Raw genomic sequence first — 26,281 nt, 5'->3', positions numbered from 1 at the left:
GAAAAATTCGTGGAAGTTCCCATCTGGCTCAGCAGGTTAAGAAGCCCACTAATCTCCTTGAGGATGCAAGTTGCATCCCTGGCCTCACTCAGTGGGTTAAGGATCCAGTGTTGCTACAAACAGCTGCGTAGGTCCCAGATGCAGCTCTGATCTGGAATTGATGTGGCTGTGGTGCAGGCCGGCAGCTGCAGCTTCCATTCCACCACTAGCCTGGGAACTTGCATATGCTACAGGTGTGACGGTAAAAAGAAAAAAAAAATTCATTATGTATTATTGGGAAAGGAAAAAACAGGTTGTCAAACAGCATATCATGATGTACACACAAAACATTCCGTTTTTGTTAAAAAAATATATAGATTTCCTATGAGTCTGGAAGAATGTATACCAAATTGTTAATAGCGATTCTTTGGTCGATAGTATTCTACTTTTATTCTTTTATAATTGTTATTACTGTTGTTTATTTTTGTCTGAATGGTCTCTTTTTCCCGCTCAAAGAGCATATATTACTTACATAATAGTAAGTTAAATCACCGACAGGAAACAAAGAAAATAAATGAGTAGCGCACTTGCAAAGGGCCTGCCCAAGCATAAATGGCTATTTATCGACAAAACCCACAGGTTCAGAAGCCGGCCCCAGCGGTTTCCACGTGCGTGCTGTCAGGCTTCTCAGCGGCTGCCAGGAGCCGCCAGTCTCTCAGGCACTGCCGAGGCCACCCCAGGCCGCGCGAGGGTCCTGACAGGGGGCGGGGCGAGGCAGCCCGGAAGAGACGCTGCGCCGCGCATGCCCCTTCCTTTCTAGCTCCGGCCCCGTACGCAGTAGCCGCCGCGGTGAGTTCCTCTGGAGTCTGGGTTCCATCGGCCCCCATCCTGGCCCTCTGGCTGCTGTAGTCGCTGTGCTTCCCCAGGCGTGGGGCGGAGGAGGCCCTCTCCCGCTCCCCGCACGGCCATTTCCGAGTAGTGAGAGCGGCCAGGGGCGCATTTCGCAGGGCAGTGGGATTCTGGCTTGCGAAGATTGGCATCCCATGGCGGGGGCGGAGGAAGGGAGGATCCGGCTTGGGAGGCTGTCGCTCCTGCGCGCTTTTCCTTCGGGGCAGAACTCCGCACTCCGTGCTGCGTCCTTACCCGGCCCTGGAGCTCTAGCTCGGGAAGAGAACGGTAGGCTGAGAAGGCTCTATCCCTTTGGTTTGGGGTCAGTGGCCTGTTAAGGGCCGAGGGCTTTCCTCTGGGTCCCTCGCGCCATTCCGCACTAGGTAACCGTGGTTGAAGGTGCCGAAATAGTCCGCGCGTGCAGGAGCTGCGCCCCCTTTCCACCTTTGTTGTGAGAGCGAAAGTCCGGAGCGAGTATGTGCACAACTCCCCCCGCCCCTACAGGTTTATTTTTTAATGTTTTGGCAACTTCTCATCTGAATCGTTTTTCAAGGGTGGAGGAGGGAACGAGTAATTGTTAGGGTTCCCTTCTGTGGAGTTTGAATCCTTGTTTACTGTTTTCCACAGATTTTATTCCATTGAACAGTGGTTATTGTCGTTTCGGGATGATGGTTCCTGGCCCTTGGCCACATTGCTCAGAAGTTATTTATTTATTTATTTATTTTGTGTTTTGCCATTTGTTGGGCTGCTCCCGCGGCATATGAAGGTTCCCAGGCTAGGGGTTTAATCGGAGCTGTTGACACCAGCCTACGCCAGAGCCACAGCAACGCGGGATCCGAGCCGCGTCTGCAACCTACACCACAGCTCACGGCAACGCCGGATCGTTAACCCACTGAGCAAGGGCAGGGATCGAACCCGCAACCTCATGGTTCCTAGTCGGATTCGTTAACCACTGCGCCACAACGGGAACTCCCCAGAAGTAATCTTGATTATATCGCTTCCTTCTTGCAGATGCTGATGCCCAAGAAGAACCGGATTGCCATTTATGAACTCCTTTTCAAGGAGGGAGTGATGGTGGCCAAAAAAGACGTGCACATGCCGAAGCACCCCGAGCTGGCGGACAAGAATGTGCCTAATCTTCACGTCATGAAGGCCATGCAGGTAGGCGTGGGTGCAGATGGAGGGATTTTCCATGGTGTTCAAGGCAGATTCTAAGGAGAGGTCAGGACAGCCAGAGCAGCTTGATATCTTGAAGGGCTGTGAGGTAGACACACCCTGAAAACTTGTCTGTTGTGCAGTTTAGCCTCCCCTTTACACTGCATTTCTAGCTTCCAGCGTCTAGTTGGGTTTTAAACTGTAGTTTTTTTTCTTACAGTCACTCAAGTCACGAGGCTTCGTGAAGGAACAGTTTGCTTGGAGACATTTCTATTGGTACCTTACCAACGAGGGTATCCAGTATCTCCGTGATTACCTCCACCTCCCCCCTGAGATTGTGCCTGCTACCCTGCGCCGCAGCCGTCCTGAGACTGGCAGGCCACGGCCCAAAGGTATAGTGTAGTGTCCCCAGCACCTCCGAGGACCTGCTCTGAAATTGCTCTTTCTGGGCTGAGGGGCATGTGAGAATCTGGGGGTTTTGCGAGATGGTCTTATAATATGCCATTGGAAACAGCTTTTGAGGGACTCTGGCATGCAAACCTCAGGTCAGGTCATGGAAACTTTGATGGAACTGGATGGACTCAGGTCTAAAGGCCATCTCTTGGAGTTCTGTCGTGGCACAGTGGAAACGAATCCGACATGGAACTATGAGGTTTCAGGTTCGGTCCCTAGCCTCGCTCAGCAGGTTGGGGATCCAGCGTTGCCATGAGCTGTGGTGTAGGTCAGACTTGGCTCAGATCTGGCGTTGCTATGACTGGTGTATGCCAGCAGCTCCAGCTCCAGTTAGACTCCTAGCCTGGGAACCTCCATATGCCGTGGGTGTGGCCTTATAAGGACAAAAATATTAAGTAAAGGTCATCTTTTGATGGCATTAAGTGCAGAATATTAGTCTAAGAGAATTGAGGAATTTTCCAGTAGAGCAAGGTTGTGCTCATTCCCCAGAAGTCCAGAGCAAAGCTGTTTACCACATGTGAAACATATGAAGGATTTTCCAGAGGTTCTTGGCAATAGGAACAAAAATAATCAAAAGTCAAGTAGAGGAGAACAGGATCTAGAGAGAGTGTGTGTTTGTGGTGTGTGATAGGCTGTTTTGTGGGGGGATTACCTTCTGACTCAGGATCATTGCCGGCTCACAGATGGCACTTGTAAAGGTTATGATTTCCTTTCCTTAGGTTCTGAAAACTTGTTATAGAAACTTTGTAGGGAGGAGCAATTTGTGGATTTGAGTGAAGAGATGGAATGTAGAGATTCCTCAAAGCATGGTCATCTGACCAGGTTCCCTGGGAAGAGACTTGGTGGAGCTTAGGAATCTTAGAGTTGGAGAAGCTCCCTAGGAGATCTGGTGGTCAGGTAGGATTACGTGCCTTTAGAGCAAAGGTTCTTCACTGCATCTTGACACCTTTGGGGGGCAGGTCGGTTCTGATGCTGTTGTTTGTTCCCACACAAGCAGTGATTTGCCACAGGTAGGGCCTGGTTTTCATTTACTTTAGCTACTTCACTACAGATTAAATTGTATCTTTCCTTCTTTTTTTTTTTTTTTTTTTTTTTTAAAAAAAAAAAGGTCCAGGAAGTTCCCACTGTGGCGCAACAGGGTCGGTGGTGCTTTAGGAACACTGGGACACAGACTTGGTCCCAGGTTCAGTCTCTGGCCTGGCACAGTGGGTCACAGATCAGCATTGCTGCAGCTCGGGTCTGATTCCTGGCCTGGGAACTCCATATGCTGCAGGGTGGCTAAAAAAGAATAAAGAATTCGACTGCCCAGGAGAGGGTTCCATTCCCAGCCTGGTGCAGTGGGTTAAAGGATCTGGCATTATTCCTTGGCCCAGGAACTTCGATAAACCATGGGTGCAGCCGTTAGAGGGGGTTTCTTGCTGTGGCACAGTGAGATCTGCATCATGTCGGGAGCTCTAGGACATAGGTTTGATCCTCAGACTGTTACAGTGTGTTAAGGATCTAGCGTTGCCACAGCTGCGGCATTGGTCACACCTGCGGTTGAGATCTGAGCCTGGCCTGGGAACTCCGTATGCTGTGGGGTGGCTAAAAAATGAATTGAAAAATTAAAAGAAAAAAAGTCTGGGAGGTCTCTGGTGGTCTCATGGTTAGGACTTAGAACCCACTGTGGACCAGGTTCAACCCCTGCTCTGGGAACTGAGATCCGGCATGAAGACTCTGCAGCCATCCCCAAAAGTCCATACTCTAATCACGTGAACTCTCGATTAATTTTCCAGGGTAACAAAGTAAACTAGCCTAATCTTCCAGTTTATGAGACTGTTTTTAAGGTAGCTTTTAAAATCTGCCTTCATATATTTACATCCCACAGCCTTGCAGGGGACTAGGAGAAGCCCAAGGGGAGGGGACTAAAGGATTCTTGGTGGTCTCCGTGTTTCTGTGCTTACCTTGGGGATGTGGCTTGCAGCTTATGGTACTTGTTTCCTGTTTGCACAGAAAGTTTTCCTCTTCAAAGATGGGTTAAGTTCAAAATTTTGACCTTTCAAATGTTTGTAGAAATGGCTGGATTTCTTAATTTGCCAAGTACTTGAGGTATGTGGGTTTTTTTGTCGTTTTTTTTTTGTCTCTTAGGGCCACACTTGTGGCACATGGAGGTTCCCAGGCTAGGGGTTGAATTGGAGCTGTAGCTGCCAGCCTATGCCACAGCCACAGCAATGCCAGATCTGAGCCGTGTCTGTGACCGACATAGCTCATGGCAATGCCGGATCCTTAACCACTGAGCGAGGCCAGAGATCGAACCTACATCCTCATGGATGCTAGTCAGATTGTTTCTGCTGAGCCATGATGGGAACTCTGGAAATAATGTATATTTATTTTGAGAAATACAATGGGAGAAAGCAATCCTTTTGCAGATATATGATATTTTTTAGTTAGGGAGCAGGCCCACACATGCAGAAGTTCCCAGGCCACAGCAGGGACAATGGTGGATCTTTAACCTGCTTGGCCATCAGGAAACTCTACATATGACGTTTTAATTAAGATGTGAGTTTTTCTAGGCCTTTGAGGAGCCAGATGTCCATGATGACAACTTTCTAACGGGCTGTTTTGAGTGTAGATGTTCCTGTCCCCATTAACCATCATAACTACGTTGCCCAGTGGGAATGGAGAACAGTTCTAGTTTTCTTGCCTTGTGTTCATTGTATGGTTTAATTTTTGTAGGTCTGGAGGGAGAGCGACCTGCACGATTCACACGAGGGGAAGCTGACAGAGACACCTACAGACGAAGCGCTGTGCCCCGTGAGTATCTGGGTGTTGTGGTAGAATCTTTGGATTCTGCCCTGGCTGGGATTCAGTCCTTGAGGATCCCAAGGTGACCAGGAAAGATCCTTGGTTTCAGTCTCAGATCATCTCCAGCTGGAGTCCTTTGTGCTTCCTGCCTCATGCCAGGGATGGGGATTAGGAGGAAGGCCTCTGAGCAGGGGACACAGAAGACTTGAGGTGTGTTAACTAGAGCAAAACTGGAACCTCTCAGGAAAGCAGTATGCTTTTCTTTGTTTTGTGGTTTTGTTCCTTGTGGTACGCCACTTGAAGGCAGGGCACACTCATTACCTTTGTTGTTTTATTGCAAAAATAGTGCAACATCTTGTTTTTAAATAGCAGGCACTTGCATTTTCTTCCTGGAACAACAGGTGTTTGCTCATTCAATAGATACGTACTGAGTGTGGTATGCCAGACGTGATTCTACCAGTTGGGGGGCTAGTAATATACTTGAGGGACAAAAGGGCCTTCTCTTGTTGAACTTGTAGTTTAGGAGTAGGAGATAAGCAAAATCACATGTATGTTGTGTCCATGGTGTGGGTGCTACAGGGGAAATTTAAAGTGGGGGGATGGGTGTTGCAGTATTTGATGGGGTTTTCAGGGAAAGTTCTGTAAATGTGAGGTTGAGGTGAACATCTGAGGTGGTGAGGCTGCTTAGGGGAAGAGGCTTCCAGGTAAATGTCCTATGGGGGAGGCACCTGGCTTAGCAGAACAGAGGTTAGTGGGAGAGTCCCGTGAAGATGTGGATGTCATAGCTCTGGGTTGGACTTGAGATTTTAATCTGGATAAAATGGGGATCCACTCAACTTGTTTTAAAGTGACTCTTTCCTTATATCGCAATTAAACAGTTACTTGTGATATAAAGGCAAGGTGTGAAAGAATTTTTACCAACTTGTACCACTCTTGCCACCTCCTCGTGCCTGATTCTTCATAGGTGAAATAGAAGTGAGCTCTTGAGTTAAATAAATACCTTACAGGATCGTAGGAAAGTTCTTCCACCAAACGCTCTCAGTTCAGAGAAAGTTCATGGTTGCTCTTAGAAGTTGTCGCCCGGGGAATGGGTCAGAGAATGTGAGTCCCCAAGGTGGGGAGTGAGAGATTGGATTGAACAAAGGTTCTGAGATGGGAAAGGTAGAGTGGCTTGCTGGTCAGAAAGGGCGTAGCCTGAAGTGGGCTGAAAGGAGGCTTGGATTCGATAAGATCTACTGAAACTACTCACTCCTAGCCCTCCCACTGCTGCCCCTCAGGTGTGCATTTGTAAAAATTCCTAGTGGTCACGCTTAAAGCAATTAGAGATGATTTATGTGGATGTTAACTTTTAAAAACCCACTGTATTTTATTAAAATGTTATTTTAACATATAATCTGTATAAACATCAATGAGATAGTTTACATAAGTCTCGAAATCTGATAGGAATCTTGGACATGTCTCAATTTGGACTAGTGGCTGCCACTTGAGACAGAGCAGGACTAGTTCTTTCATCGTGTTTGCCACTTTCCTGCAAGATTGGGTTGGGTGACTTGTCTGCTTATTCTCTAGTCCATTGGATCATGACCATAAATCGATTTCTTGTTCCAGCTGGTGCTGACAAGAAAGCCGAGGCCGGAGCTGGGTCAGCAACAGAGTTCCAATTTGTGAGTATCCCCTTATGCTCCTCATAACAGTTACCCCTCTGCTTGTAGCCCTTGGCGTTTACACATCCAGGAATGCCCAGTCCCAATCACAAAATCAAGTAGGTTGGAGTCACAGTATACAAGCTTCTGAAAATATATAATTACTGAAACGAGCCTCACAGATTAATACTGCACGAGGCATAGTGGTGATTTCTATTCATTAATGGCCGTCATCACCCCCATGAATTCGTTTTCATGAACTATAAAGTGCTCAGCACAGTCATGGCAGATCACTTCTGGGACAGCAGCTGTCTGGCAGGTCTTGACAGCACGCGATTGTTCTCTGAGGTCTCCTTTGTAAAAAGGTGTGTGCGGGGGTTCCCGTTTTGGCACAGCGGAAACAAATCTGACTAGGGACCATGAGGTTATGGGTTTGATCTCTGGCCTTGCTCAGTGGCTTAAGGATTTTGTGAGTTTTGGTGTAGGTCACAGACTCGGCTCGGATCTCACGTTGCTGGGGCTGTGGTGTAGGCCAGCAACAACAGCTCCAATTAGACCCCTAACCTGGGAACCTCCATGTGCCACAGGTGTGGCCCTAAAAAAGGCATTAAAAAAAAGAAGTGTGTGCGGCAGACAAAACATCATGTCCTTTTACTGGGTGCTTCCGTGTCTGTGTATGGGCACACTGTTCATGTTCCCAGTTTACAAATGAGGAACCGGCCTAAGGTGTGAATGTGGCCCTGTAGCCTGTAAGAGCCATGGCTGGGATTTATGGCCTAGATTCTCTGAGCCCTGATATTTGGGGGCCTCTCCAGCGAAACAGGTCTGTGGGATACCACTAACGCTGGCATCATGTGCTTTTTCTTGCAGAGAGGCGGCTTTGGTCGTGGACGTGGTCAGCCTCCTCAGTAAAGTTGGAAGAGATTGTTTTGTGTTGAATAAACCTGTAGCCAGAGAAGACCGTTATCTCTTGTGCCCTGTTTTGTTTGCATTGTGTATCCTGAACAGTAATGGTTTAAAGATCAGAATGTTAATGGGATAAGACTGGATTGGTTCAGGGAGTTGTCCTTAGGCAGGGTGACATCACTTGTTGCTCTCAGAGCTGCATTACATGACTTTACCTGGGCCCTCTTTGTTCCAGCACATGGCTAGAGTCAGCTCTAGGGCGGTTACGCTTCTGGGAGGTGGTTGGAAAGCTGGGCGTCTTCACCACACTAACCATGCAGGCTCACGCAGCTCTGCGTGGTGGGAAAGAAAATTGCTGTATGGTGGTCCTGGAATTACTGATCTTCAAAGCTCAGGGTTTACAAGAATCGGGAGAAAACAATGCACAAAAACATAAGGGCTGCCCAGCCATCCCCTGGGTTTTTCATCTTTGTAATCAAATAAACACAGGACAATTGGAGTTTAGCCTCCTTGAAAACAGAAAATGCACTATCTGGTTTTTCTGGAGTCTGTCATTGGTGACCCAGCTTATGACTTGAAGACGACACAGTGAGTCTTTGGGTGTGGCCAAGTGTCATCTTTTAAGTACCCACCCAGAGAGTTTCTTGAGACCATTTCTGCAATCCTGCACTGCCAACACCAGGTGCCTGGTATAGTGCTAAGCCTTGAAGGTGCAGTCGAATGAGAGCTGCAGGCCAGTTTGGTGGGTGAGGTGCCCACTTTGGTTTGCAGATCAAACTACCACTGCCTCTGGTTGCAGTGAACACACACTTCCTTCGCGGGGTCAAAGGTATTTGAGGCAGCAAGTCTGAGTCAACCAGCAGGCCCACCATGGTAAGGAAAGCTAACAAGACTGATAGCTAATAGAAGTGTATCTTCCTATGGGATTTGGGCATTTCGAAATCATTCGTGGGGTACTATGGGCCCAGCTTGGTATGGGAAGGGAGGAAGGGAAGCTGGTAACTGATAAACTGTAAGTGGTTCTGGGCTGGATAGTAACCACCTGTTTCAGTCCTGAAAGGCAGTTCTAGTTTAGGCCACAAGATGGCAGCCCTCAGCAACCCTGAATGTGCGCTTAGAGTCCTGGGGGGTGAGCTTTGTATTCTGAACCACCAATGAGTAGAAGCTTGCTTTGGCAGGAGGGGGTAGTGTTGGGGGAAGCTGTTTCAGAGCAGCCTTGGCTGCCTTGCCAAAGATTGCTTTTTATCCAATTTTTCTGCTGGCTCAAGCCATGTCAAGTGGTTTGCCCGTGTTCACACGCCTTGTGATTGTTTAACCTGGATTCTACTGTGAAATGTTAGCTCTCAGCTTTTCTGCTTCCCATCGAGGCCAGCAAGCAAGCAGATGGGTTTCCTCTATGGCCTTGGTGATTTTCCTGGCCCTAAAATGTCACTCTTTGCCAACCCTTCCCCTCGTGATTTGAATTGGTTACAGAGAGTGTTCTTTAAGATCCCCCATGGACTCTGGGAAAACGAAGAGGTCCACTAGGTAGAGTCAGATCCTGTGGATAAAAGTACACAGATGAAAGTGGTTCTTGCTGCCTGCCAGAACCTTGGCAGGTAAATTGAATGGCCCCTGGCATGGAATTGCTGTTTTAGGGATCAGTGTTGATAAATGCTCTGGTAAACAGGTGGCTTGAAATCTGCCTTCAAGGACCTCATTGTCTAGTTAAGAAAGCAGAACTAAAGCTATACATTGAGTCCATAATGCCAAATACTGTGTACGTGGCCTGTTAGTGCAGACTGAAAGGCAATGCCAGGCTGGGGAGTGAATGGAGGCTGGAGCGACCCAGAGGGTGGTCTGTGGAGCAGGGGAGTGGGGAGACCAGTCAGGGCATCTTGAAGTTTGATTGGAAAATGATGTTGGATGGTGTCAGGTTACGAAACAGATGTGAAGAATTAAGGTTTTTTCAAAATTCCCTGTTGGCCTAGGGGGTTAAGAATCTGGCGTCACTACTGTGGCACGGGTTCTGTCCCTGGCCAGGGAACTTCAACATTCTGTGGGTGCGGCCAAGAAAAGAAAAAACCAAATGGGGAGTTCCCATCGTGGCTCAGCAGTAACAAACATGACTAGTATCCATTAGGACGTGTTTTCCATCCCTAGCCTCGTTCAGTGGGTTAAGGATCCAGTGTTGCTGTGAGCTGTGGTGTAGGTCGCAGACACGGCTCGGATCCAGCATTACTGTGGCTGTGGTGTAAGCCGGCAACTACAACTCCAATTCAACCCCTAGCCCCAGAACTTACATATGCTGCTGGTGTGGCCCTAAAAAGACATTTAAAAAAAAAAAGGAATATCACCTCTGAGTGATATTTCCTGACAGATCCCACCGTACTTCAAAGTCCAGTAAGCTGTTCTGTGAGTGCCCTTGCAGTCAGCTTTAGCAGGCTGTGTGGGAACTGCTCACACGTGTCCATTTTCTCTGACTTTGAGCCTAGCTCAGTGCCTCACACATGGTATCTCTGTCGTTCACTGCCTCACTCAGTGGTTTAAGGATCCAGTGTTGCCATGAACTGTGGTGTAGGTCACAGACGAGGCTTGGATCCCGTGTGGCTGTGGTGTAAGCTGGCAGCTGTAGCTTTGATTCAACTCCTAGCCAGGGAACTTCCATATACCACAGGAGGTGAAGCAAAACAAAACAAAATTGCAGTATCTGTGAAGCGCTGTAAAATGAGATACGCCTGTATTTAGATCGGATCGATTTTTGATATAAGTATAAGCCCATGAAATCAAGATAATGAGTTGTAATCCCTTAGCCCACCCCAGGCTTTCTGACTGGTGATCTGCTTTCAGTCGGTATAGGTTAGTTTGCAATTTCTAGTTTTATAAAAATGGAATTATACAATATGCACCTTTTTATGACCGACTTCTTAGCAACATTGTTTTGAGAGTCATCAGAGTCATTGTATGTATCAGTAGTTCCTTTTGTTGCTAAGTCGTATGCCATTGTGTGGATATAGCACGAGTTTTTTGGCCACACCTGTGAGGTATGAAAGTTCCAGGGCTATGGATCAAATTGTGGTTGCATCTGCTGCCTACACTACAGCTGACAGCAACGCTGGATCCGAAACACATTGAGCAAGGCCAGGGATTGAACCCACATCTCACATAGAGAACATCGGGTTCTTAAATCTGCTGAGCCACAATGGGAACGCCAACTTTTTTTTTTTTTTTTTTTTTTTTTTTTTTTGGCCACTCCATGGCATATGGAGTTCCTGGGCCAGGAATCAGATCAGAGCCATAGCTGCAACCTACATTGCAGCTGTGGCAAATCCAGATCCTTTAACCCACTGTGCCGGGCCGCAGATTGAACCTGTGTCCTGGTGTTGCAGAGATGATGGCAATCCCATTGCACCACAGCAGGAGCTCTGATAAAGCACAATTTTTAGCCCATTTACCTCTTAGTGGGCATTGGGGTTGTTTCCAGTTCTGGCTATTGTGACTAATGAACATTCATTTTCATTTGCGTGGACATATATTTTCACTTCTCTTGGGTATCTATCCCTAGGAATGGAGTTGCCATGTCATATATTAATTCTGTAACATTTTGAGGAATGGCCAAACGGTTTTCTGAAGTAGCTGCATTATTTCTCATTTCCCACCAGTAGCATATGAATTGCAGTTGCTTTCATCTTCATCAATACTTGGTCTGTTCAGGTTGTTCTAACAGCTGTGAGAGTTGGGATTTTATCCTGTACATTGATGGTGAGCCAGTCAACAATAGAAAGGTGAAGACTGGTGCAGTCAGGAGTGCTGGATGCCTGGCAACTACTTGAAACCCCTCTGCAGGAAGCAGTGGAGTGAATCTGGGTCTGTGGTGACCACACTGGGGCACTGAGTGGTCATGGGTAAACCACCCAGTCAATAGTGCCCACAATACACATTCAGTCTGCTAACGGGAAGGGGAGGGGGGAAAATCCATCATTTGATTGCTCAGTTTTAGAAAGGGAAACTAGGACAGAATGAGGGCATTAAGGGGGGAGAAATGAAAGGAATTGTTTAAAAGTTACAGCCCATAGAAAGCCTGGAGCCCATTTCTATTAAAAGTGCTTTATTGGAAGCCCGTGATAAATGCATGGCACAAATCCAAAAGAACAGCCACTTGAAAAATAAGGCCTGCATGGTTTACTGACATATCAAAGAGACCATTGTGAGGACAAGGGCATCTTTAAAAATAAATAAATATTAAATGGGAAAGGATACCCAGGCTGAGGGAAGAAAGAGACTTCAAAATAGAGCAAACTTGTGAAAGCTACAAATCAAATGGCATTAAAAAATTCTAAAGACTACCAGCAAGAATTGTCAAAGTAAATTGTTCTAGTTTCTTTAAGCACATGAAAAGCAGGAGGTCAGTTTGAGAATCTAGGGTCATCGGTTCATTAATGTGCAAAGGGCTGAGGGGTGGGGAGAGATGAACAGTCAAATGACCCAGTGACATCTTTGTCTCCATCACACAGAGACTTCCCCTTCTGTTAAAATAACTAAGAACTCATATATGATAAACATAAGCGTGTAACAAACCACCATATACCTGCCACCGAGTTTCAACAGGCATCGACGTCCTGCCAGTCTTGTTACACTGATCCCTGTACGCACTCCCCTCTTACGCCTAACTTGATTTTTTTTTTTCTGGATGCATCTGCAGCATGTGGAAGTTCCTGGGCCGGGGATCAAACTCTTACTGCAGCAGTGACCCAAGCCACAGCAGTGACAATGCTGGATCCTTAACTGCTAGGCCACCAGGGAACTGCCTGATTTTTTAAAAGCCAAGTTTATTGAGGTAAAATTTATGTAGCGTAAAATTCACCCTTTTTAGGGGTATAGTTCTGAGTCTTAATAAACATATAGGCGTGCAAACACTGCCACAGCAAAGTCATGGAACCTTTCCATCACTCTAAAAAGCTCAGCCATGCTGCCCCTTTCTCATCAACACCCTGATAACCAGTGTTCTTGGTCTCCATAATTTTGCCTTTTCCAAAATATCAGGAAATTGGAACCATACAGTTTGTCCTCTTTTGTGTCTGGCCTCTTTTGCTCAGTATTTTGAGATTTATCTGTGATGTTGCCTGTATAGTTTATTCCTTTCTGTTGTTGAGTGGAATTCCACTGCGTGGATATACTACAGTTTATTCATTTTGATTTTCTTTATTATAGGCATTTTTGGTACCACTGACATTGAAATATACAAATCCTAGAGTTCCCGCTGTGGATCATCAGGCTAAGAACCCGACATAGTGTCTGTGGGGATGCGGGTATGGTCCCTGGCTTCTATAAGTTGGTTAAGGATCCAGCCTTGGAGTTCCCATCGTGGCACAGCAGAAATGAATCTGACTAGGAACCATGAGGTTGCAGATTCAATCCCTGGCCTCGCTCAGTGGGTTAAGGATCTGGCATTGCTGTCAGCTGTGGTGTAGGTCTCAGACTCGGCTTGGATCTGGTGTTGCTGTGGCAGTGGCGTAGGCCGGCAGCTATATCTCCAATTAGACCCCTAACCTGGGAACTTCCATATGCCGCGGGTGCAACCCCAAAAGCTCCAGCATTGCCTCAAGCTGCGGTGTAGGTCACAGATGCAGCTCAGATCTGGTGTGGCTGTGGCTTTGGCGTAGGCTCAGTAGCTGCAGCTGTGATTCGACCCCTACCCTGGGAACTTCCATATGTCTCAGGTGCAGCCGTAAAGAGGAAAAATAAAACACACACCCCAGAGTTCCTTGGTGGCCTGGCGGGTTAAGGATCTGGTATTGTCACTGCTGTGGTGCAGGTTCCATCCCTAGCCCAGCAATTTCTGCATGCTGCAGGCACGGCCAAAAAAAAAGGATATGCAATCCTAACAGAGAAGGATTACATAATAAAGATTTTTTTTTAATGTTAAAAAAAAAAAAAAAAAAGGAGTTCCCGTTCTGGCTCAGTGGGTTATGAACCCAACTAGGATCCATAAAGTTTCGGGTAAGATCCGTGGCTTGGCTCAGTGGGCTAAAGAGCCCGTATTGCCGTGAGCCATGGTGTGAGCAGACATGGCTCGGATTCTGCATTGCTGTGGTTATAGTGTAGGCTGGCAGCTACAGCTCCAATTCGACCCGTAGCCTGGGAACTTCCATATGCCTCGGGAGAGAACCTAAAAATACAAAATAAATAAGTAATAAATAAATAAAACACATCCTTCTCCCAGCTGATGTGAGTGACTGCTTCTCTACCAGTTATGGCTTTAGTCATGTTCATTCTGCCTTCCTTCTAGGAAACGTTTTTTAAGATATCTAATCATAGAATTACCCTGCTTCCTAACAGCATCTAATCCTGAAAAAAGCCCTGTTTTCTTAAAACCTCCTCCAAATCACCGAAATTGTTTTTAACACCTTCTTCCTGAGACACTGTGTGTTTCTCTATGGTGTGTTCTCCATCGTCAAAAGGAGCAGGAGTTCCTGTCGTGGCACAGCAGAAACAAATCCGACTAGGAACCATGAAGGTTCGATCCCTGGCCTCACTCAGTGGGTTAAGGATCCAGCATTGCAGTGAGCTGTGGTGTGGGTCGCAGACACTGTTGGTGTGACTGTGGTGTAGGCCAGCAGCTGTAGCTCCCATTAGACCCCTAGTTCAGGAACCTCCATATGCCAGGGGTGTGGCCCTAAAAAGCAAAAAACAAAAACAAAAACAAAAAACATAACAAAAAAGGAGCAAAAATCCCAACTTGTTCAACTACAGGTATGTGCTTGGGTTTAGGCTGGAGGGCACTGATGCCCCTATCAACACCAGAACATTTCACTTTCCTATAAAATTTCATTATGTCTCTTCCCAGTTAATCTGACCCCCATCACAGATGGACACTGTTATTTGGCCATTATGAAGAAAGCTGCTGTGAACTTTTTGGACAAGTCCTTTTGGGGACATATGTTTTCATTTTTGCTAGGTGTATTAGTTTCCTATTGCTGCTATAACATATTTACACTCATTGAGTGGCCTAAAACAACACAAGTTGATCATCTTACTGTTCTGGGAGTAAGAAGTCCTAACTGGGTCAGCAGAGCTGTGTTCCTCTGGCTGCTTTGGGAGAATCTGTTTTCTTGCTTTCTCCAGCTTCTGAAAGCCACCTGCATTCCATGGCTCCTTTCCAAAATCTTAATGCCAGCATCTTTATAAATTAAAAAAAGAATAAGTATAGTTGATTTACACTGTTGTGCTAATTTCTGATGTACAGCTAAGTGATTCAGTTGTACACATTATCTTTTTTATATTCTTATCCATTATGGTTTATCCCAGGAAACTGAATACAGTTCCTTGTGCTGCACAGTAAGACCTTATTGTTTAATCATTCTAAAGGAAATAGTTTGCATCTACTAACCCCAAACTCCCTGTCCTTCCCTCCCCCTCGCCCTCTTGGCAACCACAAGTGTGTTGGCTGTCTGTGAGTCTGTTATAAATTTGTGCCATATTTTATTTATTTATTTTTCTTTTTATTGTGAATCCTAACTTGATTTTTTTTTTTTCCTGTCGTTTTGCCTTTTCTAGGGCCACTCCCACGGCATATGGAGGTTGCCAGGCTAGGGGTCCAGTTGGAGCTGAAGCTGCCAGCCTACACCAGAGCCACAGCAATGCCAGATCCAAGCAAGTCTTCGACCTACACCACAGCTCACCGCAACACCAGATCCTTAAACCCACTGAGCAAGGCCAGGGATCAAACCGGCAACCTCATGGTTCCTAGTCCGATTCGTTAACCACTGAACCACAACAGGAAATCCTGTGCCATATTTTAGATTCCACATGTAAGTGATATATGGTATTTGTCTTTCTTTCTTTCTTTCTTTTTTTTTTTTTTTTTTTGCTATTTCTTGGGCCGCTCCCGTGGCATATGGAGGTTCCCAGGCTAGGGGTCGAATTGGAGCTGTAGCCACCGGCCTACGCCAGAGCCACAGCAACGCGGGATCTGAGCCACGTCTGCAACCTGTACCACAGCTCATGGCAATGCCGGATCGTTAACCCACTGAGCAAGGGCAGGGACCGAACCTACAACCTCATGGTTCCTAGTCGGATTCGTTAACCACTGCGCCACGACGGGAACTCCTATTCCTCATATCTTTTTTGTGAAGTCTCTATTAAATCTTTTTGCCCAATTTTTTTAAAATTAAACTTTGTCAATTACATTTCCAGAAAGCTGGAAAAGACAAAATAAAATTGAGTACTCAAAAATTAAACTTTTAGGATTCTTGTTGTGGCTCAGCAGAAATGAACCCAACTCGTATCCATAAGGAACCGGGTTTGATCCCTGGCTTTGCTCAGTGGGTTAAGGATCTGGCATTGCTGTAAGCTGTGGTGCAGGCAGGTCACAGACGTGGCTCAGATGTGGCATTGCTGTGGCTGTGGCGTAGGCCAGCAGCTGCAGGTCTGCTGTGACTCCTAGCCTGGGAACCTCCATATGCCACAGGTGTGGCCCTAAAAAGAAAAAAAATATAAGTGGAATCATACAGTATGTAACCTTTTGGTATTGGCTTTTTTCATTCAGCATAATTCTCTGGAGATTCATCCAGATTGTTTCATGTTTCAGTAGTTTATTCCTTTTTATTGTTGAGTAGTATTCCGTGATATGAACATACCAGTTTGGTTAACTATTCACTATTGAAAGACATCTGGATTGTTGCCAGGTTTTTGTTTTTTGTTTTTCTTTCTGCAGCTGCACCTGTGGCATATGGAAGTTCCTGGGCCAGGAGTCGAATCAGAGTATGCCACATCTCTGACCTAGCAACATCTATGACCTACGCCACAGCTTGTGGCAATGCCGGATCCTTAACCCACTGAGCGAGGCCAGGGATAGAACCCTCATCCTCACAAGGACAATGTTGGGTCCTTAGCCCACTGAGCCACAATAGGAACTCCTGTTGCCAATTTTTGGCTATTACAAGTAAAGCCTCTATAAACATATTTGTACAGGTTTTTGAGTAAACATAAATCTTCACTCTGCTAGGATAAATGCTCAGGGGTATAATTGCTGGGTTTTGTGGTTATTGCATGTTTAGTTTAAGAAACTGCCAGGTTGTTTTTCATGGTGACTGTACCATACTACATTCCCACCAGCAATGTATGAGTGATCTAGTTTTCCTTCATCTGTGCCAGCCAGCATTTAACTTCAGTCCCTGTTTCCATTCTCATAGGTCTGTGGCGATATCTCATTGAGGTTTTAATTTGCATTTCCCTAATGACCAATGACGTTGAACATCTTTTCATGTGCCATCGGTATATCCTCTTTGATGAAATATCTGTTTACATCTTTTGCCCACTTTCCATTGGATTATTTTTGACCATTGTATTTTATTTTTGACCATTTTATTTTAGAGATTAGTTCTCTGTCATATATGTGGATTTTTTTTTTTTTTTTTTGGCTTTTCCAGGGCTGCACTCGCGGCGTATGGGGGTTCCCAGGATAGGGGTCCAATCAGAGCTACAGCTGTGGGCCTACACCACAGCCACAGCAATGCCGGATCCTTAACCCACTGAGCAAGGCCAGGGATCCGACCCGCAACCTCATGGTTTCTAGTCGGATTCAGTAACCACTGAGCCACGACAGAAACTCCCATATATGTGATTTAAAACCTCTTCCTGGGAGTTCCCATCATGGTGCAGTGGAAGCAAATCCGACTAGGAACCGTGAGGTTGTGGGTTCGATCTCTGGCCTTGCTCAGGGGGTTAAGGATCTGGCGTGGCTGTGGCTGTGGCGTAGGCCGGCGGCTACAGCTACTATTCCACCCCTAGCCTGGGAACCTCCATAGGCCACGGGTGCGGCCCTAAAAAGACAAAAAATTAAAATAAATAAATAAATAAAACAAACATCTTCCAGTCTGTATCTTGTCTTTTCATCTTTTTTTTTTTTTTTTTTTTTTTAGGGCTACACCCATAGCATATGGAGGTTCCTAGCTAGAGGTCCGATCAGAGCTACAGCTGTGGGCCTACACCACAGCCACAGCAATGCCGGATCCTTAACCCACTGAGCAAGGCTTGGGATCCAACCCGCAACCTCATGGCTCCTAGTCGGATTCATTTCTGCTGTGCCACAACGGGAACTCCTGCATCTTCCTAACAGTGTCTTTCACAGCACAGAATATTTAAATTTTTATGAAGTCCAATTTATCAATTTTTTCTTTCATAGATCTTGTTTTTGCTGTCAAATCTAAGAAGTCTGTCTAGAAGTTCCTGTCATGGCTCAGCGAAAATGAATCCAACTAGTATTCATGAGGAGACAGGTTTGATCCCTGGCCCTGCTCAGTGGATTAAGGATCCAGCATTGACATGAGCTGTGGTGTAGGTTGCAGATGTAGCTTGGATCCTGTGTTGCTGCGGCTGTGGCATAGGCTGGCATCTGTAGCTCCAATTTGACCCCTAGCCTGGGAACCTCCATATGCCACGGGTGCAGCCTTAAAAGCAAAAAAAAAAAAACCCCAAAATCCAAAACCAAAAACATTACTGAGCTCTTATTTTGGACAAAACCCTGTGCTCGGAGTAGAGATATCAAGGTAAATGACACAGTGCTTCCCTCAAGGAGCTGACAATCTAACTTGCTTATTATCGTTACCTTGGTGTACTGAAATCTGGAATGTCATTTGCATTCTGCTCTCAACCTTATGAAAGTGGCAGATAGTACAGTGGAGTTGTCTAACCACTGGGATAACGCATAATTGTACTCATATGACTTTTCTGGGAAGCTTTTGGCAAAAGGCAAAAAAAAAAAAACAAGAGCCGTAAATATGTTCCTACCCACCTTGACCCACCTCTGGGAATTGATGTTGAGCAACTAAGTCAGGGACAAGGATTTATGTACAGGGATATTCACTGCTGTTCTAATAAAACAGAGGACACAATTTAAGCTTCTAACAGTAGGGAAATGGTACATCCCTATGATGGACTATTAGGTAGTAATTAGAAGTAGTATTAAAAAAATCTTGGAGTTCCCGTCAGAACAGTGGGAACGAATCCGACCAGGAACCTTGAGGTTATGGGTTCGATCCCTAGCCTTCCACAGTGGGTTAAGGATTTGGCATTGCTGTGAGCTGTGGTGTAGTTAGAAGACGCGGTTCGGGTCCAGCATTGCTGTGCCTGTGGCGTAGGCCAGCATATACAGCTCCGATTAGACCCCTAGCCTGGGAACCTTCACATGCATGTGGCCCTAAAAAAAAAAAAAAAATCGGGAGTTCCCGTCGTGGCGCAGTGGTTAATGACTCCAACTAGGAACCATGAGGTTGCGGGTTCGGTCCCTGCCCTTGCTCAGTGGGTTAACGATCCGGTGTTGCCGTGAGCTGTGGCGTAGGTTGCAGACGCGGCTCGGATCCCACGTTGCTGTGGCTCTGGCGTAGGCCGGTGGCTACAGCTCTGATTAGACCCCTAGCCTGGGAACCTCCATATGCCGTGGGAGCGGCCCAAGAAATAGCAAAAAGACAAAAAAAAAAAATCTTGATGACATGGAAAAGACCAGAGAAAAATCAGGATACAAATTTCTACAGAATGTGCTGAAAGAAGTCCATAATTTAATTTTTTAATAAAAACTACTGTATTTTTCAAATTTTTGACAATGTGTATGTTAAAAGTAATTCTGGAATCAGACTTTCAGTTTTTCTTTCTTTTCTCTCTTTTTTTTTTTTTTAGGGCTGCACCTGCAGCATATGGAGGTTCCCAGGCTAGGGGTTGAATCAGAGCTAGAGCCTCTGGTCTATGCCACAGCAATGCCAGATCCGAGCTGCATCTGCCACCTATACCTCAACTCATGGCAACACCGGATCCTTGACCTAGTCAAACCCACATTCTCATGGATACTAGTTGGGTTCATTACCCCTGAGCCACAACAGAAACGCCTGAAATTTCACATCTTATGTGTCAAGGGCTTAGTGAAATGTCAATAATATTACAGGCATACTTCAGTGATATTGCTGATTCAGTTCCAGACCAGACAAAAAGCAAATATTGCAATGAAGGAAATCACGGGAATTTTTGGTTTCCTAGGGCATATATTTACATTACACTGTAGTCTATTAAGTGTGTCATACATAGCATTATGTGTGAAAAACAATGTATATACCTTAATTTAAAGGAGTTCTCTTTTGGTACAGCGGGTTAAGGATCTGGCGTTGTCACTGCAGTGGCATAAAAATACTTGATTACTAAAAAATGCTAACCATCATCTGAGCCCTCAGCAAGTTGCAGCAGGGACCTCAACGATCACTGATCATAGGATAATGAAAAAGTTTGAAATATTTTGAAAATTACCAAAATGTGACACAGAGACATGAAGTGAGCAAAATACTGTTGGAAAAAAAAAAGTTGCTCAATGCAGAATTGCCACAGGCCTTCAATTTGTAAAAAAATGCAGTATCTGTAAAGCACAATAAAATCAGGTATTCCTGTCATTACAATGTATTAAGTGCCAGGTGCGAAATGCCTTTATTTTCTCTATTTTACAGGGGTAAATCAATTATGTAAATGAGAATCCAAGGTAGGTTTGCTAGGCTTCAATCCTGATCTTTTTTGATTATGCTAAATACAAGCAAATTCAAAAAAGAGTAATAAGCAATTCACAGACAAATCCTGCAGGGATTTTCAGCACTTTCAGGGCATGAGCATGATATAGGTTTGGTTTGGACTGCTGAGAACTTTCACCAGTTATACCTCGTTTCCTTGCTGGAGGGTGTCAGGCTATATGTCTTTCCCTGGAACATCTGTTTGACACCCACAATAAATATATCCTCCTCCTTTACTATCAAAAATGATGATGCCTCATGATTTGGATGATGTCTGTACACACGCACACCCTCACTCACTCCTTTCTGGCCCTCCTGTATATCTAAAGAGAAAGCATTTGTTTTTTTGCACCAATAAAGGTTATGTAGTATAAACATCTGTTCTTTATGCTCCAACCCATGACTTCAGAACTTCTGGATATCAATGCAACGTGCACCACCCCCTAACCCGTTTTCACGCAGTGCTAAAGCCCAAGCATCTCAGGAGGCACTCTCCGTCGCCTTTAACTGCATCCCACATTTACCTCTAGACTTTCCCCCTCATCCACTCCCAGAAGGACTGGCAGGGTCAAGGCCCGGGCGGCGTGACCTTGGGCAAATCCTTGCTTCCCCTTCCTCAGCAGAGCGGAGCCGGGCGGTCCTGCAAAGGTAACCCTTTCTCCCCTAGCTTTCTCCTAGCGCGCCCCACCTTCCCCACCCCTTCGCTACTGGCATGTGGCCGCCTCCAGTCCCGTGGCCCACTCATTCCAGACGCTCGTTTACGCCGCGCGGTCTGGGAGGGCGCGATTCCCGAAAGCGGCCTGCGCTGCGAACGCGCGGTCGTCCCGCAGGCCGGCGCAGCTTTACGCCGCTGACGCAGCGCGCCCAAGATGGCGGCGCGGTCGTCGTCGGGGGTGGCGGCGGCAGAGGGGGCGGCGGCCGTGGCGGGAGCGGCGACGGCAGCCGTGACGGCGGCGGCGGCGCGGGGCCTGGGCCGGGGAGAATGAGGCGGCCGCGGCGGGCCAGCGGCGGAGCCGTGTAGCGGAGAAGCGGCTCCCCCTCCCAGCTTCCTTTGGTCGAGCCGGGGGCGCGCGCGCGTGGCCGTCCGGAGCGGGCTCCCCCCCCCCCCACCCTCGACTCCCGCGACCCGCACCGCACCCCCACTCGGGCCCGGAGGATGATGAAGCTCAAGTCGAACCAGACCCGCACCTATGACGGCGACGGCTACAAGAAGCGGGCCGCGTGCCTGTGTTTCCGCAGTGAGAGTGAGGAGGAGGTGAGGCGCCGGGCGGGCCGGGGTCCTACGGGTCGGCGGCCGCCTCGGGCCGAGGCGCTGGGGGCGCGGCCGCCGGGGGAGGGTGTGCCCGGGCCCGGGGCTGGGCCGCTTCTCTCGGCAAGAATGAAGTTACGACGGAGACGAAGACGAGGGGGAAGGAAAAAGAACGGTGGGCGGAGGGGAAGTGGGTCTGAGCGTGGCCATACCGTCCTGGCCGGGGGACGGGGACGCCGGCGCGCGGTAGGGGCACCCCAGAGCGGACCGCCTGTCACCGGGGAGAGTGGCTGCGGGCAGGAGGCGGTGGATGGGGAGGAGTGTGCGGCTTTCGGTCCAGGCCTACAGCCTTGGATCCAGGCAGGGCAGCTCCACACTTGTCAGCCCAGCACATGTGTGCAGAGGCCGCCGTGCACGAGGCGCGGGCCGGCCCTTTGTGGCAGAGAAAGAATCCGCTTCATTGGCAGGTTTGGGGTTTGCCGGGGGATTATGTGCGGCTCTGAGCCCAAGGAAGACTTAGGGCGTTGTGCAAAAGCCAAAACCAGTTGTTTATTTACAGTGCGCTGGGTAGTCCTTAGGGTGTAGCCTGGGAAGAGAGGACACTTGATAAAATAATCTTTGTGGATTGAAAATTTTTTCTTTTAATTGGGAAGGCCAAAGCGGTATTTAAGATCTTTGCCTTGACATTCCATCACTGTCCTATAGGAAGGCCCTTAGGATTAAATTTGCTAGCAAAATCGAAATGCTTGGAATGTTTCTTTTTGCATGGGGTACTTAAAAAAAATCTCAGCTCCCCAAAGCCGTTTCTGTGGTGATAAAGGGAATTCAGAGAAGGCAAGTGTTTTGTAAATCCTCAAAGAATAGCTGCTTTGGAAATTCATAAGATGCCTGTGGGAACGCGTTTCTCTCGTCTGTATGGTGGTAAAATGGCAGTTACACTGGAAACAATGAAGGACAGTGAAATTCAATATGCTATATTCCGGCATTCAGCAGTGGGCTGTGGTGGCAGGGCTGCAAGTACAGTGCGTCGTGTTGAAACGGGGAGAAAAGAACTTGACCCGTTAGTTATGAAAAGAAGCTGTGATGAAAGAGACAGATGGGTTGCCAGGAGTTGCTGTCCAGAGACATTTAGGAGGAAGTGGGAATTTAAATTATTGCCTGGGAAAAAAAAAAAAAATGTTAATAAAGCACTGTAATTGTGCTGTTGAAGGATCTTGTGTGCTCCTTTTTAGCAAAACAGTAAGAAACTGGATTTGGAAATGTGTACTTTGTGTCCTAGAATATATTGTGAAAGTCCTCGAAACTTGCATTGTAATACCGGTGCTAAGCAGGGCCTTGTAAATTATGTTCTGTTTAGGAATACATACTTGAGTCAAGTAAAATTATTGGTGGTGTTTACTGCTCCAGAGGCTTTGTTCTCTTCAGTTATCATATCATATTATGGGAAATCAGATGGGATCACAGGCTGTTAACTGGAGAGAACACTAATTAGCATAATAGCATGTCTTACTACAGTACTAGGGTTAAATCTGTGAGCACCCCAATTATAAGTAGAAGGGTGTATTATTTACTTGTATGAATGGTGCAAGACTTTATTTGTTTAAAAAATCATACTAGAAATTGAGAACATATGAGTATTTTGGATAAATAGGAAATCCTTTATAGATCATAAGCAAACTAACGAAGACTTGAATTTCCATTTTCTGTTAAAAGTTTTATTATGAACTGGCACACACAGCAGTAATATTAAAATGTGTGACTGATCATGAAGTTTCATTTACTGAGTTTCTTTTTGAACATTGGTTAATGAACAGAAGATTCATGCAAATCTTTAATTACAGATTCAGTAGAGGGTACATCTAAAGCCTAGGAAAAATAAGAAAATTAATGAGATGGGCCCATTTTAGATTTGTTCAGTTAAACAGGTATGTATTAAGAGCCTACTATAGGTGCAGCATTCTGTAGTGTGGGATTTAAAGATAAACATCCCTCCTTGCCCAAAAAAGTTGAGTAGTTTTTGATTGGAACCCTTAATTGGGAGGGATTTTGGACCACAAAATAATCTCTAGGGTGCCATTCAACTCTCAGATTATATAATTGTGTTGCAAGGGAAGTAATTTGTTAGTTCCAGGAGAACTTTTTATGTTCTCAATGGTAGTGCCAGAAACTGGAAGTATTAGCTGCCACACATTGTGCGAGTGTGAAATTCAAACTCAGTACAACATTCAAACCAATTTTATTTTTTAATGGGCATTAATGATTTTAATCAAGATAGACTAGTTTACAGAGTACTATTAGCATTAATACAGTAATAATGTCAGTATGAATAGGCCCCTGATTTATAAATTTAATTAACTAGTCTCAGGAAGCATGCATACAATGTAAAGTATAAGGGAGCTGGAAAATATTAACAAGTAATAGACCATGAGTCAAACCTTCTAACATTCCATTTTTTCAGCCCGGGGAAATTTTATTTATAGGCCAACAGTGATAGCAGCCGAAATACTGATCCAGGTTAGGATGTGTGAACATATTCAGCAAGTTTCCCGGAGGGAGTTTATTGAGCACTCACAGAGTGTCAGGCTCTGTGATACAGTTACAAAGAAGACAGACATTAGAGCTTAGAGACCAGTGGGACAGATTCACCAACATGAGGACATTGAATTCTGTTTCCTTCAAACTTCTGGCTGCTCTTCCTGTTGATAAACAAGGATCAGTAGCAGGAAAGTCCCCCTCCTTAGATGTTTACTAGTAAAGGTGACATTTTGATAAGTTAAAATCTTTAAGTTTGGGGTATTCACCATAGCTAACATTTATTACAGTGCTTTGAACCTGATGCACAGTGGACAGGCTCTTTCCTGACCCTTGCTTTAGCCAGCTTGCTGTTACTCTGCGGGCCACTGGGTCTGACATGCCCTAGACCAGGTGGCCTCCTGCATGTGTGCTTACAAAGAGTTAGTTGTATTTATCCCTATGTCTATTTGTGTTCATTGTCTTGTTATTGTAATTATACAGTGTAATTAAATATGACATCAGCTGGTGAAATTTGTTTTCAAAAAGAATGGTTTTGTGAGAAGTATTTCAAATATTTTGAAATGACCTAATAATTTCAAGTCACTAAAAGAAATTGCTGCTCAGTTATATGGATGAGCAAGCTAGAAAAAATGGAGAGGGAGTCTTAAAAGTCTAGGACTCTGCATATAGATCACTTCATGTTTTCAGGTTTTTGTGGAAACTAGAGCTGGAAAATATAGGTCATACATGGTGGCTATGGGATATGAATGACAACTTACACTTCAGCAATAGACCCACATAAGATTGTGGACCTGCTAACAAAGATTAGCAAATAAATATACATTTATATTTTTTATCTACTATATTTTCCAATTAATATTTTATCATAAACAGTACAGAAGACTGAAACATCTTTCTTGAGTAAGACTTTATTTACTGACTTGAGTAATATGACATTCATCTTTGTCATGTTTTTCACCTTGGACCTTCCTAAAGCACTTCCAGTGAAATTTTCCCTCCTCCCCCATTCCTTTCCTTTTTTGGAGCTGTTGTGATTACGGACAGTGAGAGATACTAGGGGTGGGATTGCTTGTAATTCTGTGTGTCCTCCCTAGACTGGGGTAGGGGAGTGTAATACAGGCATTTTAAATGGTTGAAATATCTAACAGCGTGAAATACCCTCTCAGAAAGGCCAGTGAGGAGTTCCCGTTGTGGCTCAGCAGTCATGAATCTGATTATTCATGGGGACATGGGTTCGATCACTGGCCTTTCTCAGTGGGTTAAGGATCTGGTGTTGCTGTAAGTTGTAGTACAAGTCACAGACTCAGCTTGGATCTGGTGTGGCTGTGGCTGTGGTGCAGGCCAGCAGCTGCAGCTCTGATTTGACCCCTAGCCTGGGAACCTCCATGTGCCGCGGGTGCAGCCCTAAAAAGCAAAAAGTAGAGAAAGGCCAGTGATAAGGACTATACATGGGTTGATATCACAGTGCCTGGGAAATTAAAGTTGCTCCTAAAGGGTCTGTGTTTACTCAGGGAGAAAAGTGAGGATTGGATCAGATTTCCCCATACCTTAAAACTATTTTTATTTTATTTTAATTTATTTATTTATTTTTGCTTTTTAGGGCCTCAGCAGCAGCATATGGCAGTTCCCAGGCAAGGGGTTTAATTGGAGCTACAGCTGCCGCCTACACCATGGGTGCAGGAACACTGGATCCTTAACCCACTGAGCAGGGCCAGGGATCAAACCTGCATCCTTGTGGATACTAGTTGGGTTCTTAACCCACTGAGCCACAACGGGATTTCCTAAAATTGATTTTAAAAAGAAAGGACAAAATTGTCCTCAAAGGTCTTAGTTTTGCTTGTTGAGCGTTTCTGTCAAGAGCTCTGTGTCTCTTGGTAAGGAGTTCCTGCTTCTCCTTTTCTCAGATGCTTGAGCTCACTAGGTTGGTTGGGGAGGTGATTGACTTTGAAAATCCTCAGTGAGTGGAGACTCTGGTGGCCTGAGTGTTTTTCAGTAAAACTGTCCCAGAGGAGCAGGTAGAAGGACGTCACTGCAGACCACACCTTTCCCCAGGCCCTAGAGAGGCCCAGGTGTAATCCCAGGGGCGATAACCATGACAAAGGGCTTCCAGTAGATCCCTGGCTGGCTGGGAGCCCTTCTATGGCATATCTTGGTCATTGCCCATA

The 26,281-nt window shown here is 45.9% G+C and overlaps 2 protein-coding genes across 3 annotated transcripts in view; both read left to right on the top strand.

Annotated features, from left to right (window-relative positions):
• RPS10 (ribosomal protein S10) lies at positions 687-8,332 on the top strand. 2 transcript variants are annotated; one of them, XM_005665896.3, is made up of 6 exons: positions 687-828; positions 1,879-2,028; positions 2,243-2,414; positions 5,191-5,268; positions 6,868-6,923; positions 7,773-7,868. In XM_005665896.3, exons 2-6 carry the CDS (start codon positions 1,879-1,881, stop codon positions 7,812-7,814), a joined length of 498 nt encoding a protein of 165 aa, XP_005665953.2. In that variant the 5' UTR covers positions 687-828; the 3' UTR covers positions 7,815-7,868.
• The window catches only part of NUDT3 (nudix hydrolase 3), a 78,767-nt gene continuing 73,944 nt past the window's right edge, over positions 21,459-26,281 (top strand). Inside the window, 1 exon segment of the mRNA NM_001308410.2 lies at positions 21,459-21,587. Within this exon segment, the coding sequence (NP_001295339.1) occupies positions 21,489-21,587 (99 nt within the window). The 5' untranslated portion in view covers positions 21,459-21,488.

The sequence above is a fragment of the Sus scrofa genome, chromosome 7 (genome assembly GCF_000003025.6).
Source record: "Sus scrofa isolate TJ Tabasco breed Duroc chromosome 7, Sscrofa11.1, whole genome shotgun sequence".
NCBI classification, from domain to species: domain Eukaryota; kingdom Metazoa; phylum Chordata; class Mammalia; order Artiodactyla; family Suidae; genus Sus; species Sus scrofa.
The sequence above is the reverse complement of the archived record's forward strand: the minus strand, read 5'-3'. Positions and strand labels throughout refer to the sequence as shown.

What these genes read in the sequence shown, in the direction of transcription:
- RPS10 (XM_005665896.3), top strand. Translation starts at nt 1,879, where the DNA reads ATGCTGATGCCCAAGAAGAACCGGATTGCCATTTATGAACTCCTTTTC. An exon ending in ACGTCATGAAGGCCATGCAG is followed by an intron (nt 2,029 to 2,242) that starts GTAGGCGTGGGT and finishes TTTTTCTTACAG; the next exon opens with TCACTCAAGTCACGAGGCTT. An exon ending in CAGCAACAGAGTTCCAATTT is followed by an intron (nt 6,924 to 7,772) that starts GTGAGTATCCCC and finishes TTTTTCTTGCAG; the next exon opens with AGAGGCGGCTTTGGTCGTGG.